Source organism: Mycteria americana, unplaced genomic scaffold, assembly GCF_035582795.1.
Source record: "Mycteria americana isolate JAX WOST 10 ecotype Jacksonville Zoo and Gardens unplaced genomic scaffold, USCA_MyAme_1.0 Scaffold_41, whole genome shotgun sequence".
Lineage (NCBI taxonomy): Eukaryota > Metazoa > Chordata > Aves > Ciconiiformes > Ciconiidae > Mycteria > Mycteria americana.
Genome location: NW_027445628.1, coordinates 1,706,423 through 1,722,680, shown reverse-complemented (window position 1 = coordinate 1,722,680; position 16,258 = coordinate 1,706,423). Strand labels below are relative to the sequence as shown.

The 16,258-nt window shown below is 71.3% G+C and overlaps 2 protein-coding genes across 2 annotated transcripts; both read left to right on the top strand.

Annotated features, from left to right (window-relative positions):
* Positions 1-6: 6 nt before the first annotated feature.
* LOC142403675 (mitogen-activated protein kinase kinase kinase kinase 2-like) lies at positions 7-6,495 on the top strand. Its single transcript, XM_075489880.1, has 11 exons — positions 7-26; positions 616-700; positions 775-854; positions 925-985; positions 1,746-1,842; positions 1,967-2,003; positions 3,097-3,165; positions 4,783-4,870; positions 5,526-5,596; positions 6,186-6,241; positions 6,323-6,495. The coding sequence occupies exons 2-11, from the start codon at positions 616-618 to the stop codon at positions 6,408-6,410; spliced, it is 732 nt and encodes a 243-aa protein (XP_075345995.1). The 5' UTR covers positions 7-26; the 3' UTR covers positions 6,411-6,495.
* A 903-nt stretch (positions 6,496-7,398) lies between these two features.
* Positions 7,399-16,174, top strand: LOC142403668 (splicing factor 1-like). The gene is given in 15 exon segments (XM_075489874.1): positions 7,399-8,114; positions 8,645-8,770; positions 9,860-9,935; positions 11,186-11,338; positions 11,432-11,521; positions 12,964-13,147; positions 13,243-13,358; positions 13,454-13,561; positions 13,775-13,949; positions 14,035-14,189; positions 14,191-14,273; positions 14,794-14,853; positions 14,926-14,963; positions 14,965-15,076; positions 15,666-16,174. Coding segments are annotated over 15 exon segments (2,496 nt in total). The 5' UTR covers positions 7,399-7,447; the 3' UTR covers positions 16,019-16,174.
* Positions 16,175-16,258: the final 84 nt, after the last annotated feature.

Sequence of the window (16,258 nt, the reverse complement as noted above, 5' to 3'; positions counted from 1 at the left end):
GGCTCCCCCCGACCCCCAAAGTCCACGTGAGTGGGGGGGCAGGATTTTTGGGGGGGTCAGGTTTTGGGGGGGGCTTGGGTTTTTGGAGGGGCTCAGGGGTTGGGGGGGTCAGGGGGTTTTGGGGGGCTCAGGGTTTTGGGGCGTCAGAGCTTGGGGGCTCGGGTTTTTGAGGGGGTTTGGGGGGGTTCAGTCGTTCTGGGGGGGCTCAGGGATCTGGGGGGGCTCAGGGGTTCGGGGGGGTCAGGGTGTTTTGGGGGGCTCAGGGATCTGGGGGGCCTGAGGGTTTGGGGGGGTCAGGGTTTTGGGGGGGGCTTGGGTTTTTGGAGGGGCTCAGGGTTTTGGGGGGCTCAGGGATTTGGGGGGGCTGAGGGTTTTGGGGGGCCAGGGTGTTTTGGGGGGGCTCAGGGATTGGGGGGTCAGGGTTTGGGGGGGGGCTTGGGTTTTTGGAGGGGCTGAGGGTTTTGGGGGGCCAGGGTGTTTTGGGGGGGCTCAGGGATTGGGGGCTCAGGGTTTTGGGGGGGGCTTGGGTTTTTGGAGGGGCTGAGGGTTTTGGGGGGCTCAGGGTGTTTTGGGGGGGCTCAGGGGTTTGGGGGGGCTGACCATGTCCCCCCCCAGATGGGCGCCTGCTTCTCCAAGGTCTTCAACGGCTGCCCCCTGAGAATCAACTCCGCCCTCACCTGGGTGCACCCCGAAACCCGAGGTAGGGGGGACCCAGGCGTCCGGGCGCTCCCCGCCCCCCCCACCCCCCCCTGACCCCCCCAATGTCCCCCCCAGATCAGTACCTGCTGGTGGGGGCGGAGGAGGGGGTCTACACCCTCAACCTGCACGAGCTGCACGAGGACGCGCTGGAGAAGGTGGGGGGCGGGGGGGGGCGGGGGGGCCCCCCTGGAGAGGGGACCCCCCCAAACCTCCGCCCCCCCCCAGCTCCTGCCCCACCGCTGCGCCTGGCTCTACTGCATCAGCGACGTCCTGCTCTCGCTGTCTGGTGGGGGGCTGCCATGGGGGGGCTGCTGGGGACTTGGGGGGCTGGCATATGGGGGGCTGGGGTGTTGGGGGCTGGGGACTTGGGGGGCTGGCATATGGGGGGCTGGGGGTGTTGGGGGCTGGGGACTTGGGGGGCTGGAGGCGGTTGTTGAGGGTCTGGGGTCGCTGTGGGGCTGGGATATGGGGGGCCAGGGTCGCTGTGGGGCTGGGATGTGGGGGTCCAGGTGGCTGTGGGGCTGGGATGTCTCAGTTGGGGGGGTTGTTGAGGGTCTGGGGTCGCTGTGGGGCCGAGATATGGGGCTCGGGGTCGTTGTGGGGCCGGGATGTGGGGGTCCAGGCGGCTGTGGGGCCGGGATATGGGGCCCGGGTTGCTGTGGGGCTGGGATGTGGGGCCCGGGGTCACTGTGGGGCCGGGATGTGGGGGCCCAGGGTCGCTGTGGGGCTGGATGTGGGGGTCCAGGTGGCTGTGGGGCTGGGATGTCTCGGTTGAGGGGGTTGTTGAGGGTCTGGAGTCGCTGTGGGGCCGGGATGTGGGGCTCGGGGTCGTTGTGGGGCCGGGATGTGGGGGTCCAGGTGGCTGCGGGGCCAGGATATGGGGCCCGGGTCGCTGTGGGGCTGGGATGTGGGGGTCCAGGCGGCTGTGGGGCTGGGATGTCTCAGTTGGGGGGGTTGTTGAGGGTCTGGGGTCGCTGTGGGGCCGGGATGTGGGGCCCGGGTGGCTGTGGGGCCGGGCCGTGGGGCAGCCGGTCGCTCGCCCCCAGGGAAGCCCCCCCAGCTCCTCGCCCACCACCTGCCCGGGCTCTTCCAGCGGCGCCGGCGGCCGGACGCCCCCTCCCCGCTCTCCCGCCTGCTCCCCCGGTAACGGCCCCCCCGCAGCCCCCCCCCCCCCCGTGGGGCCGCCCCCCAAGTCCCGTCCCCCCCCCCCGCCGTGGGGCCGCCCCCCTGACCCCCGCCCCCCAGGCGGGGCCCCCTCTCCTCCAAGGTGCCCCACACCAAGGGCTGCCTGCGGTGCCGCGTGGGTAAGGGGGGGCGTCGGAAAAGGGGGGGCCGGGGGGGCCCCGGGGCGCGGATATGGGGGTCCCCGGGCCGGGGGGCGTGGTGGTGGGGGTGCCCAGGGTGTGGGGCGCGGATATGGGGGTCCCGAGTTAGGGGGTGCGGATATGGGGGTCCCCGGGCCGGGGGGCGTGGTGGGGGGGGGGGCCCCGGTTGTGGGGTGCGGATATGGGGGTCCCCCCACAAGAGGGGTGCCCCAGATATGGGGGGGGAGGGGTGTCCATGGGGGGTGCCGTGGGGGAGGGGTCGGTTTGGGGGGTCCATGGGGGGTGCTGGGGGGGGGGCGGCTCAGTTTGGGGGGGGGGGGTCCATGGGGGGTGCCGTGGGGGAGGGGTCAGTCTTGGGGGGGTCCGTGGGGGATGCTGTGGGGGAGGGGTCAGTTGGGGGGGCCGTGGGGGGGTCAGTGGGGGGCCCGGGCGGGGGGGGGGGGCTCGGTCTGGGGGTGGGGACCCCCCTGACCCCCCCCAGTCAGGGACCCCCAGGGGGGGCAGCACCTTCCTGGGCGCCGCCCTCCCCGCCGCCCTCCTGCTGCTGCGCTGGTGCCCCCCCCTGCGCCGCTTCGGGCTCCTCAAGGTGATTTGGGGGTGCGGGGGGGGCGGGGGGGGGGGGGCACGGCTGGGGGGGTGCCCTGACCCCCCCCCCTCCCCCCCCCCAGCGCGTGGCCGTGGCCCTGCCCCCCCCCCCCGGGGCTGTTCGAGCTGCTGGTGGTGCCGGGGGAGGCGTACCCCCAAATCTGCCTGGGGGCCACCGAGCCCCACACCTGCGGGGGGGGGCACCGAGCCCCAGACCTGCGGGGGGGGCACCGAGCCCGGACCCCCCCGGAGCCGCCTCCACTTCCAGCTGCTGGGGACGGGAGGACCCCCCGAAACCCCCCCGGGTAATGGGGGGCTGGGGCGGGGCGGGGGGGGGCGATTCGGGGGGGGTCGCAGAGGGGGGATTTGGGGGCTGGTGGGGGGTTGGGGCCTGGGGGGGGTCGGGGGGGGGAACGTTTGGGCTCAGGGAGGGGGAGGCACTTTGGGGGGACCCCCTCCCCTGACGGGGCCCCCCCTTTCCCCGCAGCCCCCCCCGGCCGCGCCGCCACCCACCTCACCCAGGTGGACCGGGACACCGTGCTGGTCTGCTTCGGGGGTGCGCCCCGCCGCGGGGGGGCTGGGGGGCTTTTGGGGTGCTGGGGGGGTCTGGGGGTTTTGGGGTGCTGGGGGGGCTGGGGGTGAACGGGGGGGGTTTGGGGTGCTGGGGGGTTGGGGTGCTGGGGGGCTTTTGGGGGGTCTGGGGAGGTTTTGGGGTGCTGGGGGGTCTGCAGGTGAACGGGGGGGTTTTGGGGTGCTGGGGGCTTTTGGGGGGTCTGGGGGGTTTTGGGGTGCTGGGGGGGTTGGGGTGCTGGGGAGGGTTGGGGGGTCTGGGGGGGGTCTGGGGGTGAGCGGGGGGGGTTTGGGTGCTTGGGAATCGGGATTGGGGTGCTGGGGGGCTTTTGGGGGGTCTGGGGGGGTCTGGGGTGCTGGGGGGGTTTTGGGGGGTCTGGGGGGTTTTGGGGTGCTGGGGGGTCTGGGGGTGAACGGGGGGGTTTTGGGGTGTGGGGGGGGTTGGGGTGCTGGGGGGCTTTTGGGGGGTCTGGGGGGTTTTGGGGTGCTGGGGGGGCCTGGGGGGGCTTTGGGGTGCTGGGGGGGCTGGGGGGTGAACGGGGGGGTTTTGGGGTGCTGGGGGGCTTTTGGGGGGTCTGGGGGGTTTTGGGGTGCTGGGGGGGTTGGGGTGCTGGGGAGGGTTGGGGGGTCTGGGGGGGGTCTGGGGGTGAGCGGGGGGGGTTTGGGTGCTTGGGAATCGGGATTGGGGTGCTGGGGGGCTTTTGGGGGGTCTGGGGTGCTGGGGGGGTTTTGGGGGGTCTGGGGGGTTTTGGGGTGCTGGGGGGGGCCTGGGGAGGTTTTGGGGTGCTGGGGGGGCTGGGGGTGAACGGGGGGGGTTTGGGGTGCAGGGGGGGGTGGGGTGCTGGGGGGCTTTTGGGGGGTCTGGGGGGTTTTGGGGTGCTGGGGAGGGTTGGGGGCTCTGGGGGGGGTCTGGGGGTGAGGGGGGAGTTGGGGTGCTTGGGAATCGGGATTGGGGTGCTGGGGGCTTTTGGGGGGTCTGGGGGGGTCGGGGGGGTTTTGGGGTGCTGGGGGGGCTGGGGGTGAACGGGGGGGTTTTGGGGTGCTGGGGAGGGTTAGGGGGTCTGGGGGAGGTCTGGGGGTGAGCGGGGGGGTTTTGGGGTGCAGGGGGGGTTGGGGTGCTGGGGGGCTTTTGGGGGGTCTGGGGGGTTTTGGGGTGCGGGGGGGTTGGGGTGCTGGGGGGTCTGGGGGTGAGCGGGGGGGGTTGGGGTGCTGGGGGGGTCTGGGGGTGAGCGGGGGGGGTTCGGGTGCTTGGGAATCGGGATTGGGGTGCTGGGGGGCTTTTGGGGGTCTGGGGGTTTTGGGGTGCTGGGGGGGTCTGGAGGGGTCTGGGGTGAGTGGGGGGGTTTTGGGGTGCTGGGGGTGTTTTGGGGTGCTGGGGAGGATTGGGGTGCCTGGGGGGGTTTGGGGTGCTTGGGAATCGGGATTGGGGTGCTGGGGGGGTTTGGGGGGGTCTGGGGGCTTTTGGGGTGCTGGGGGGGTTTTGGGGGGGTCTGGGGGCTTTTGGGGTGCTGGAGGGGGTCTGGGGGTGAGCGGGGGGGTTGGGGTGCTGGAGGTGTTTTGGGGTGCTGGGGGGGTCGCCCGCACTGACCCCCCGCCCCCCCAGGCTGCGTGCGGGTGGTGGATCTGGGGGGGCACCCCCACCCCGCCCTGGCCCCCCCAGCTCACCTTCGACTTCCCCGTGGAGACCCTCGGTGAGGGGGGGCTGGGGGTCACCCCCTCCCCGGGCGGGTTTTGGGGTTCACCCCCTCCCCGGGGGGGGGGGGGGGGGAGGTTGGGGTCCCCCAGCCCTGGGGGGGGGTTGGGGTTCAGCTGATCCCGGGCGGGTTTTGGGGTCACCCCCCATCCCAGGGGGGCTTTGGGGTTCACCCTGGTCCCAGGGGGGTTTTGGGGTCACCCCCCCATCCCAGGGGGGCTTTGGGGTTCACCCTGGTCCCAGGCGGATTTTGGGGTCACCCCCCATCCCAGGGGGGTTTTGGGGTTCACCCTGGTCCCACGCGGGTTTTGGGGTCACCCCCCCATCCCAGGGGGGTTTTGGGGTTCACCCTGGTCCCTGGTGGGTTTTGGGGTCACCCCCCCATCCCAGGGGGGTTTTGGGGTTCACCCTGGTCCCACGCGGGTTTTGGGGTCACCCCCCCATCCCAGGGGGGTTTTGGGGTTCACCCTGGTCCCAGGCGGGTTTTGGGGTCACCCCCCATCCCAGGGGGGCTTTGGGGTTCACCCTGGTCCCGGGTGAGTTTTGGGGTTCAGCTGTTCCTGGGTGGGTTTTGGGGTCACCCCGGTGCCGGGGGGTTTTGGGGTGCGCCCATCCCGGGCGGTCTCGGGGCTCACGGCGCTGCCGGGGCGCAGTGTGCCTGCCGGACAGCGTGCTGGCCTTCGGCCGCCACGGGGTGCAGGGCCGCAGCCTGGGGGGCAACCAGGTGGGGTTTGGGGGCAGCTGGGGCGCGGGGATGGCTTTTGGGGGCTGGGGTATGGGGGTGTTGGGGGGATTTGGGGGGCCGGGGGGCTTAGGGCATGGGGGATTTGGGGGCCTGGGGTTGGGGTACGGGGGTGTTGGGGGGATTTGGGGGGCTGGGGTTGGGGTGTGGGGGTGTTGGGGGGGATTTGGGGGGCTGGGGTTGGGGTACGGGGGATTTGGGGGGATTTGGGGGTCTGGGGTTGGGGTGTGGGGGTGTTGGGGGGGATTTGGGGGGCTGGGGTTGGGGTACGGGGGATTTGGGGGGATTTGGGGGTCTGGGGTTGGGGTAGGGGGGTGTTGGGGGGATTTGGGGGGCTGGGGTAGGGGGGCTTGGGGCTTTTGGGGGTGCGGGGGAGGGATTTGGGGGATCTGTGGGGTAGGGGGGGGCCGGGGTGGATGCCGGGGGTGGGGATTCAGGGGCGAGGTTGTGGGGTGGGGGTTGGGGTGAGGTTTGGGGGGCGTTGGGGTTGGGGTGCGATTCGGGGCCGGGGGGGGGGGGGGGGGAGGTTTGGGGGGGGCCGGGGGTATCCCGGGGTGCCCCCGTCCCCCAGGTGACGCAGGAGGTGACGGACGAGTCCCGCGTCTTCCGCGTCCTGGGGGCCCACAGGTACCGGGGGGCGGGGGGGTGGGGGGGGGGACGGACCCCCCCCGATTTCGGGGGCCCCTCCCCACCCCGTGCGTCCCCCAGGGACATCGTCCTGGAGAGCCGCCCCGCGGGGGACCCCCGCGCCCCCGCCAGCCTCTACCTCCTCACCGGGCACCAGAGCAGCTTTTAGGGGACCCCCCCACTTCAGGGGACCCCCCCAAAACCGTTCCTGAGAACCCGGGGTGCCCCCCCGCTCTGCGATGAGGCCCCGTGCCCCCCCCAGCGGAGACCGCCCCCCCCCCCCCCCGGGGTTTGGGGGCTGCCGGTGCCCCCCGGTTTGGGGGGGGCCGGTTTGGGGGTGCCCCCCCCCCCCAAAAAAATTGGGGGTTTACACTGGAATGAGCTCGGGGGGGAATAAACGTGGAGCTGAGAGGAAGTGTGGGGCGTTGGGGGCCCGGGGGGGTTTGGGGGCCCGGGGGGGTCGAGGCCGGGGGGGGTTTGGGGCCCGGGGGGGGTTTGGGGGCCCGGGGGGGGTTTGGGGGCCCGGGGGGGTCGAGGCCGGGGGGGGTCGAGGCCGGGGGGGGGCTGGGGGCCCGGGGGGGGTGGGGGGTGCTGGGCCCGGACTCCCATGATCCTCTGCGCGGGGGGGGGGCGGTGCCGGCCGAATTCCCGCGATGCCTCGCGGCGAGGTTTTGGCGGGCCGCTGGGCGCCGCGCACGAGCGCCCGCCCCTCCGGCCTTCGCCTCCACCAATCAGGCGGCGCCTTCCCTGCGCGACGGCGGAGCCCGCCAATCAGGCGGCGCGGAGCCCGCGGCCCAATGAGGGGCGAGGCAGGCGCCGACGTCATGCCCGCCCGGCACGGGGTCTACCGACGCCCCCGTCCGGGGGCGCGGGGCGGGGCGGCGCGTAGCCAATGGCGGCGGACCCCTCGGCGGGCCCGCCCTCCGCCGCTCCGCCCAATCCGCGCTCGCCCCCTCCCCCTCCCCCGCGCGGCGCCTGAGCGACGTCCCTCGCCGCCAATCACCTTCGCCGCCGCCTCAGCGCCCGTCCCCGCCCCGCCGCCCGCCCCCCAGCCAATCCCTGGCGGCGCCGCGCAGACGGGCAGCGCCGCTAGCCAGCGGCGGAGCGCGAACGCCTTGATCGGCGCGCCGCTCGGCCAATGAGCGTCGGGCGCGCGTAGCAGCGGCGTGGAAGGTTCGCGAAGGCCGGCGGCTGAGGGGAGGCTCTATGGCGACCGGGGCGAACGCCACGCCGCTGGGCAAGCTCCACCCGCCCCCGCCGCCGGGGAAGCCCGGCTTCCCGCTGCCGCCGCCCCCCGGCCTCGTCCTCCCCGGCCCTCCGCCGCCTCCACCGCCGCCCCCAGGCGCCGGCCAGGCCCCGGCCGCCTTACTAGGCCCGATGGCGGCCGCCGCTTACCCCTTCGCCGCCCTCCCGCCGCCGCCGCCGCCACCCCCCCCGCCGCCGCCGCCGCCGCAGCCTCAGCCGCAGCAGCAGCCGCCGCCGCCCCCCCCGCCGCCGCCGCCGCCGGCCCAGCAGCAGCCGCAGCCTCAGGCGGCGGCCGCCCCGCAGCAGCAGCAACAACAACCGGCGGCCCCGGCCGCCCCGCAGCAGCCGCCGGCCCCGGGCGCCGCGCCCTACGGGCAGTACCGCTTCCCCTCGCCGCCGCCCGGCCACGACCCGCCGGCGGCCCCGCAGTCCGCCGCGGCCCCGCCGGCCGCCCCCCCCCAGCAGCAGCCGGCCCCCCCCCAGCAGCCGCCGGCCGCCGCCCCGGTGCAGCAGCGGCCGGAGGAGAGCGGGCCCGGCGGGGGAGGAGGAGGAGGAGGAGGTGGTGGTGTCGGGCAGAATGAAACGGGCGGGCGGGCGGCCGGCGGCCATAAGGGGTCCAGGAGGTCAGGTACGTCCCGGGGGGGCGAGGGGCAGGGGGGGTACGAGGGGGTCTGGGAGCAAAGGGGGCCAGGGGGGTTACGGGGGGGCAGGAGGGAAGGGGCGGTCGGGGGGGTGTGGGGGGGTGGGAGGGAAGGGGGGGCAGCGGCGAAGAGGAGGCCGGGGGGGGGGGGGTGAAGGGCGAAGAGCGGAGACGCGGGGGGGGCAGGGGGGTTATGGGGGGCGGGGAGGCTGTTGGGGGACCGGGGGTTGTTGGGGGGGGGCAGGGGCGAGCGGGGGGTCACGGCGTTACCCCGCTCTGAGGGGGGGGGCCCGGGCCTTCGCCCCCCCCCCCCCCCCCCCGCCGGCCGGGACACGTGTCGGGGACGCGTGCGGGCAAGATGGAGCCCGGGGCGGGGGGAACCTCCCGGCGGCACCCCCCGGGACACAGCGGCACCCCCCCCACTCCGGGGCTGGGAGGGGGTGGGGTTGGGGGGGTCCGGGGGGTCGCCCCCGGCCGGCCCAGCCCCGCGGGTGGCCCAGAGCCGGCGCTTCCCGCAGAGTTCCCGCGGAAGCGGAAGCGGAGCCGCTGGAACCAGGACTCGCTGGAGCAGAAGACGGTGATCCCGGGCATGCCGACCGTCATCCCGCCCGGCCTCACCCGCGAGCAGGAGCGCGCCTACATCGGTAACGCCGCGCCCGCCTGCGGGGCGAGCGGCCGGGGCGCGGGGGGCGGGGGGCAGGCGCTGCCGCGGGGCTGGGGGGGTGCTTTTGGGCGAATAACGTGCTTTTTTGGGGCAATGCTGTGCATTTTTTAGGTAATAACGTGCTTTTTTTGGGTAATAATGTGCATTTTTTAGGTAATAACGTGCTTTTTGGGGGCAATAATGTGCATTTTTTTAGGTAACAATGTGCATTTTTTAGGGTAATAATGTGCCTTTTGAGGTAATAACGTGCTTTTTTAGGTCACAGTGTGCATTTTTGAGGGTAACAATGTGCATTTTTAGGTAATAACGTGCTTTTTTTAGGGTAACAATGTGCATTTTTGAGGGTAACAATGTGCACTTTTAGGTAATAACCTGCTTTTTTGGGGTAATAACGTCCTTTTTTAGGTAATAATGTGTGGTGTTTTGGCAATAATATCCTTTTTTGGGGTAACAGTGTCTGGATTTTTTGCAATAATTTCCTTTTTTGGGTAATAATGGCTGGTTTGGGGTAATAATGTGGTTTTTTTAGGTGATAACCTCTGTTTCTAAGGTAATAACGTCTGGTTTTTTTGGTAACAACGCCTGTTTTGGGTCATAACATGATTTTTTTAGGTAATAACGTTTGCTTTTTTAGCAATAATCTCCTGTTTGGGGGTAATAACGTCTTTTTTTTATTGGTAACCATGCCTGGTTTTGATGCTCATGTGGGGTTTTTAGGTCATAACGTTTGCTTTTGTAGCGATAGTCTCCTGGTTGGGGTAAGAGCGGCTGGTTTTGGTAACGACCCCCTAGGGCCGGGGTCTGGCGATAACCCGCTTCCGTCGCAACGGCGCAAAGCTCCGCCCTGGCACCGACACCTCCGACCCCCGGCCCTCGCCGCCTGTCGGGCCATTTTTGAGCGAGGCCGCCCGGTTTCGGGGAGCGACGCCCGCTTCGGGCGACGTGCCGAGGGTGCCGGTGCCGAGGCGGCGCCGGTGGCGGGTGTCCGGGGCGCGGCGGCGGGGCAGCGCGGCCGTGGTGGTAACTCTCTTCCCCCGCCCTCTCTCTGTCCTAACCGGGTTTCTTCCAGTGCAACTGCAGATCGAAGACCTGACTCGCAAACTGCGCACGGGAGACCTGGGCATCCCCCCTAACCCTGAGGACAGGTCGGGACCTTCGCCTGCCAGCGACCGCTAACGAGCCAGCACCCCTAACGAGCGCGGCCCTGCCGCCGCTGCCCGCCGGGCCGGACCGGGCCGGGCCGCCCCCCGCCCCTCCGCCGCAGGGGAAGGGGCCCTTCCATAACCCCGCCGCGCCGGCGGATCCATTAATCGGCCCCGGCGGATCCATTAATCGGCCCCGGCGGATTAACGAGGGCCGGGCGCTGGGGCGGCTTCGCCCGCGGCGGGGGAGAGCGCCCGGAGTCGGGGCTGCCGCCTCGCCCCCGCTTTCCCCTCGTTTCGCACCGATTCGGTCAAAAAGGGGCCAAATTCCGGCCTCGCCCCTTCCCCTGGACCCCGCTCCTCCGCGGCGGGGCAGGCCGGGGTCCCTCGCCGGCTAACGAACCCCGCTAACGAGCCGGGGCCGGAGAGGCGGGGGCGATACCGGCCGCCCGGCCCTCGGGTTTTGGGGGGAAACGCAGACAAATCGGCAATAACCCTGACTTGCTCCTCCGCAGCGCGCCAGGGCCGAGCGCATCGTTAACGAGCTGGGGCGTCGTTAGCGCTAATTACCAGCGGACGCCTGCTTGCGGCGGGGGGAGGGGGGATGTTACTGATTAATAATTAACGAGCGGTGATTAGCTGACCTTTCGTTTCGCCTGTCGACAGTTCCCTTCAGGCCGCGAGGACGGTGGCGCCAACTGGTTTTAATCCAGAAAAGTTTCTTTCTCGCCCCAAAACGGGTGCAGGTTCCGAGTGCCGCCCGGGATGTATTTTTTTGGATGATCCGCCTAATCTCTTCCCTCCTTGCAGCCTTGTCCTAAATTTGCAATTTGGGGGGTGGGAGGGGCGGGGGGGGGGGGGCGGGGAGAAAAGCTCCAAAACGGGAGGAATTGTGACTATATTTTTTTTTTTTAATCCCGTGATCGATGATAATTCTCATTTTTCACCCCGATTTTTGACCGCGGGCCTGGCTTTCCTCGCCCCCCACATGGCTCCGCTCGTCCCCCCTCGGCTCTTCCCGGCCGAGCCGAAAAAAAGCTTCCCCCCCCCTCAAAAACCCAAACCACCCCACAATGGGGAAGCTTTTCCTCTTAAAAACCAGAGAAACGGGCAAAACGAGGCCTCACAAACCGGGGGGAAAGGGGCAGCCCCCCAGCTTCCCCCGCAGAAGCGAGGCGAGGAGCCCAGCCCGCCCCGGGGGGCCGGGGGTGCCGGGGCGGGCGGGGCGGGGGCTGACGCCGCTGCCCCCCCAGGTCGCCGTCCCCCGAGCCCATCTACAACAGCGAGGGGAAGCGCCTCAACACCCGCGAGTTCCGCACCCGCAAGAAGCTGGAGGAGGAGCGGCACAACCTCATCACCGAGATGGTGGCCCTCAACCCCGACTTCAAGCCCCCCGCCGACTACAAGTGAGGGGGGGCAGCGCTTTTGGGGCCCAACCCGGCCGTTTTGGGGCGCTCCCCGGGTCCTGACGCTCCTTTCTCGCCCCCCCCCCCCCCCAGGCCGCCGGCGACGCGGGTGAGCGACAAGGTGATGATCCCGCAGGACGAGTACCCCGAGATCAACTTCGTGGGGCTCCTCATCGGCCCCAGGTGCGTCCGCGCCCCCGGCACCTCCAGAGCAGGGGGGCCCCTAACGGCCCGGGGCTGCTAACGATGCCGGGTGCTTAACGAAGGCGGCGTGCTGCTGCCTCCCCGGCTCTCCCCACCTGCAGGATTGGTAGGGGGGGATCCCCCCTCAGTGTCACCCCCAGAAGTTGGGGGGCTGTCAGCGATGCCAGGCGTTAATGAGTCTGGGCTCTTAATGAGGCCGAGGTGCTAACGAGGCCAGGCTCCTAACGATGCCCCGTGTTCCCAGCTCTCCCTGCCTGCGGGGTCCTGGCGTGGGTGCCCCAGTGGGTCTGTGGGGTGCCCCCCCCCCCCCCCCATTCGGGTGGGTGACCCCCTTCCCTCCCTGGGGTGTGCCTCAGTGTCCCCTGCCAAATTTTGGGGGGCTTTTAATGACCGCTCTTAATGAGGCCGGGCTCTTAACGATGGCAGGGTGCCGCCATGTTCCCAGCTCTCCCCTGCCATGGGGTCCCGGTGTGGGTGCCCCCCACGTTTGGGTGGATCACCCCTTCCCCTCCCCCTGCCCAGGATGTACCCTCCCCTCAGAGTTCCCTGCTAAATTTTGGGGGGCTTTTAATGACAACACTGTTAATGAGCTTGGGTTCCTAACGATGCCGGGGTGCTGCCATGTTCCCAGTTCTCCCTGCCTGGGGGGTTCCGGGGGGGTGTGTGTCCCCCCCTGTTTGGGTGGGTGACCCCCTCCCCGGGGTGTGCCCCCCCCAGCATCCTCTACAAAATTTGGGGGGGCTCTTAATGACAATGCGCTCTTAACGAGGCCAGGCTCCTGATGATGCCAGGGTGTTGCCGTGTTTCCTGCACCAGGTCTCCCCGCCTGTGGGGTCCCAGTGTGGGTGCCCCCCCCCATGTTTGGGTGGGTGACTCCCCCCCCACCCAAGGTGTGCCCCCCTCAGTGTCCCCTACCAAGTTTCAGGGTGCTCTTAATGACGGTGCGCTCTTAACGAGGGCGGGCTCCTAACGATGCTGGGGTGCCGCCATGTTCCCAGCTCTCCCTGCCTGGGGGGTCCCAGTGTGGGTGTCCCCCCCACGTTTGGGTGGGTGGCTCCCTCCCCCTGCCCTGCCCCCCCTCAGAGTCCCCTACCAAATTTCGGGGGCTTTCTTAATGACAATGCTCTCCTAACGAAGCCGGGCTCCTAACGAGGCCGGGCTCCCGCCATGTTCCCAGCTCTCCCCGCCTGTGGGGTCCCAGTGTGGGTGCCCCCCCCAAGGTGTGCCCCCCTCAGCGTCCCCTACCAAGTTTCAGGGTGCTCTTAATGATGGTGCGCTCTTAACGAGGGCGGGCTCCTAACGATGCCAGGGTGCCGCCATGTTCCCAGCTCTCCCCGCCGGTGGTGTCCTGGCGTGGGTGTCCCGGCGGGACCATGGGGTGCCCCCCCTCTCCCCCCGGGTGACCCCCCCTTCCCCCGCAGGGGGAACACGCTGAAGAACATCGAGAAGGAGTGCAACGCCAAGATCATGATCCGGGGAAAGGGCTCGGTGAAGGAGGGCAAGGTGGGCCGCAAGGACGGGCAGATGCTGCCGGGGGAGGACGAGCCCCTCCACGCCCTGGTCACCGCCAACACCATGGAGAACGTCAAGAAGGCGGTGGAGCAGGTACGGGGGGGGAACCCCGACACGGGGGGGAGCCCCGGGGGGGGGGCGCGGGGCCCCGCCGCCCCCGTTTGAGCTCTGTTCTGCCCCAAAACCAGATCCGGAATATCCTGAAGCAAGGCATCGAGACGCCCGAGGACCAGAACGACCTGCGGAAGATGCAGCTGCGGGAGCTGGCGCGCCTCAACGGCACGCTGCGGGAGGACGATAACCGGTCGGTGGCGCCCCGGAATACCCCAGGGTACCCCCCCGCGCCCCAAACTGCTCCTTCTCACCCCAAAACAACCGCACGCGCCCCTCGCCCTCCAGGATCCTGCGGCCGTGGCAGAGCACCGAGACCCGCAGCATCACCAACACCACCGTCTGCACCAAGTGCGGCGGGGCCGGCCACATCGCCTCCGACTGCAAGTTTGCCAGGTAATGGCCCCCGAACCCCCCCGAATCCCCCCCAAGCCCCCCTGATCCATCCCAAAGCACCCCAAGCCCCTGCAGCGTCCCCTTGCTCTGGGGGGCAGAGGCGACGGGGGATCGGGGCGGGGGGTGCCAGCGGCAGGGGAGGGCGCGGGGGCGGGTGCCCCCGGCCCGGGGGGCCGCCCCCCGCCTGACGCCCCCCCGCCCGCCGCCCCCCAGGCCCGGGGACCCGCAGTCGGCGCAGGACAAGGCGCGGATGGACAAGGAGTACCTCTCGCTGATGGCGGAGCTGGGGGAGGCCCCCGTCTCGGTCAGCTCCAACGCCGCCCACAACAACAGCCCCCTCTCCAGCAGCCACCGCGCCGCCAGCCAGGCCAGCAGCCAGCCCCCCCCCGTGAGCGCCGCCGCCCCCCTAAACCGCCACGGGGGAGCACCCCCAAAACGGGGGGGCCGCCCCCTAACCCCCCCTGTGCCCGCAGAGCCGCCCGCCCTGGATGAACTCCAGCCCCTCCGAGAGCCGCCCCTACCACGGGATGCACGGGGGGGGCCCGGGGGGGCCCCACAGCTTCCCCCACCCCATGGCCGGCATGGGGGGGGGCCACGGGGGGCACCCCCTGCAGCACAACCCCAACGGGCCCCCCCCCCTGGATGCAGCCCCACCACCCCCCCATGGGGCAGGGCCCCCACCCGCCCGGGCACCCGGGGCCCCACCACATGGGTAAGGACAATCCTGGGCGGGGGGGGGGGGGGGGGGGGCTGGGGCTGGGGGGGGGTTGGGAGGATTTTGGGGGTGAAAAAGGGGGTTTTTTATTGCCCCCCCAAGGGTCTTGCTCCCAGAGGAGACCCTGGGGGGTTTGGGGGGGGGTATGTTTGGGGTTGGGGGAGTTATTTTGGGGGGGGTGGGGATTGGGGGGGGAGGGCAGGAGGATTTTTGGGGTGAGAAGGTTTTTTATTGCCCCCTCCCCCTGGCAAGGGTCTGCTCCCACGTGAGACCCTGGGGGTCTTCTGGCGGGGGAGGGGGGGTATTTTTAGGGTTGGGGGGCTGGGGATTGGGGGGGGTGGGGATTGGGGGGCTTGGGAGGATTTTTGGGGCGTTGTGGGGAGGGGCGGGGTGTGTCGGGGTATATTATCGGGGGGGTCTGGGGGCGCGCGCCGGGGGCGGGGGGTTTGTTTTGGGGGTGCGCGCCGGGGCGCGGCCGGCCCCCCCTCGCTAAGGCGACGCTCGCTCCTTCCCCAAGATCAGTACCTGGGCAATGCGCCGGTGGGCTCTGGGGTCTATCGCCTGCACCAGGGAAAAGGTGAGGCCCCCCCCCGGCCCCCCCCCCCCCCGCCCCCACGCCCCGCCCCCGCTAACGCCCCTCCCCCCGCAGGTATGATGCCGCCGCCGCTGGGTATGCTGCCCCCCCCGCCCCCCCCCGCCCGGTGGGCAGCCGCCCCCCCCCTCCGGCCCCCTCCCCCCATGGCAGCAGCAGCCGCCGCCGCCCCCCAGCAGCAGCAGCACCCCCTTGGGCTGGCAGCAAAGTGAGTGGGGGGCTTGGTCCCGGGGCCCCACGCGCGGGGGCCATTCACACCGCCCCCCCCCCACCCCGGTAACCCCCCCCGTTACTGTTTACCGCCCCCCCCCCTCCCGGTAACCCCCGCCTCTGTTACTGCCCCAACTACCACACCACCCCCCCGGTTACACACACACACACACACACACACACACCCCCCTACCATTACCCCCCTTACCCACCCTTCAATCCCCCCCCCCCCCCCCCAATCACCCCCTGCCCCGGGGCTGGGCCGTGGGGGGAGGAGGGATCTTGCTCCTTTCGGGCCCCCCCACTCCAGAGGAGGTGTGTCCCTCCCCCCCCCCCCCCCCCCCCCCCCCCAACACCTCCTTTAATTACCCCCCTCCCCGCCCCCCCAACACAAGCGCTCCCCCATCAGCCCATGGACCCCCCCAGGGCGGTGCCGGGGGGGTGGGTGCTGTTCACCTTGGGGCCCCCCTTCCACTTCCCCCCCCCTCCGCGGTTCATTGCCCCCCCCAGTCGCCCCCTGGCTCATCACCCCCCCTTACTGGCCCCCGGTTCCTTGCCCCCGGCTAACGCCTTCCCCCCCCCCCCAGATACGACGACCACCACGAGCGCTGGCAGCGGCTCCCTCCCCCCCTGGCAGCAGCAGGGGGCGGCGGGGGGGGCGGCGGGGGGGGGGGCGGCTTCTACGGGGGCCCCCCCGCTCCCCGGCAGCCCCTCCATGGTGCCTTTGCCCCCCGGGGTGCAGCCGCCCCTCCCCCCCGGGGCCCCCCCGCCCCCCCCGCCGCCCCCTGGCTCCGGGGGCATGATGTACGCGCCCCCGCCCCCCCCGCCGCCCCCCCCCATGGACCCTTCTAACTTCGTCACCATGATGGGGATGGGGGTCCCGGCCATGCCCCCCTTCGGCATGCCCCCCGCCCCGCCCCCCCCGCCCCCCCAGAACTGAGCGGGCCGGGCCCCGCCCGGGACCACCGCCTGCCCCTCCCCCTCCCGGGGGGCGCGCGGGGGGCGGCGCGGTGCCCCCGGGGCCCCGCCCCCCAGCCCCCCCGCGCGCTTTCTTTTGTGTATGAATAAAGGCCGGAGCGGGGACCCCGCCCCCACCCCTCGGCCCCTCCTTTCGCGCCCCTCCCCCCGCCTCGCCTGTCGCGCGCCCCCCCCCCCCCCCCCCCCCCCCGCCGTGAAACCC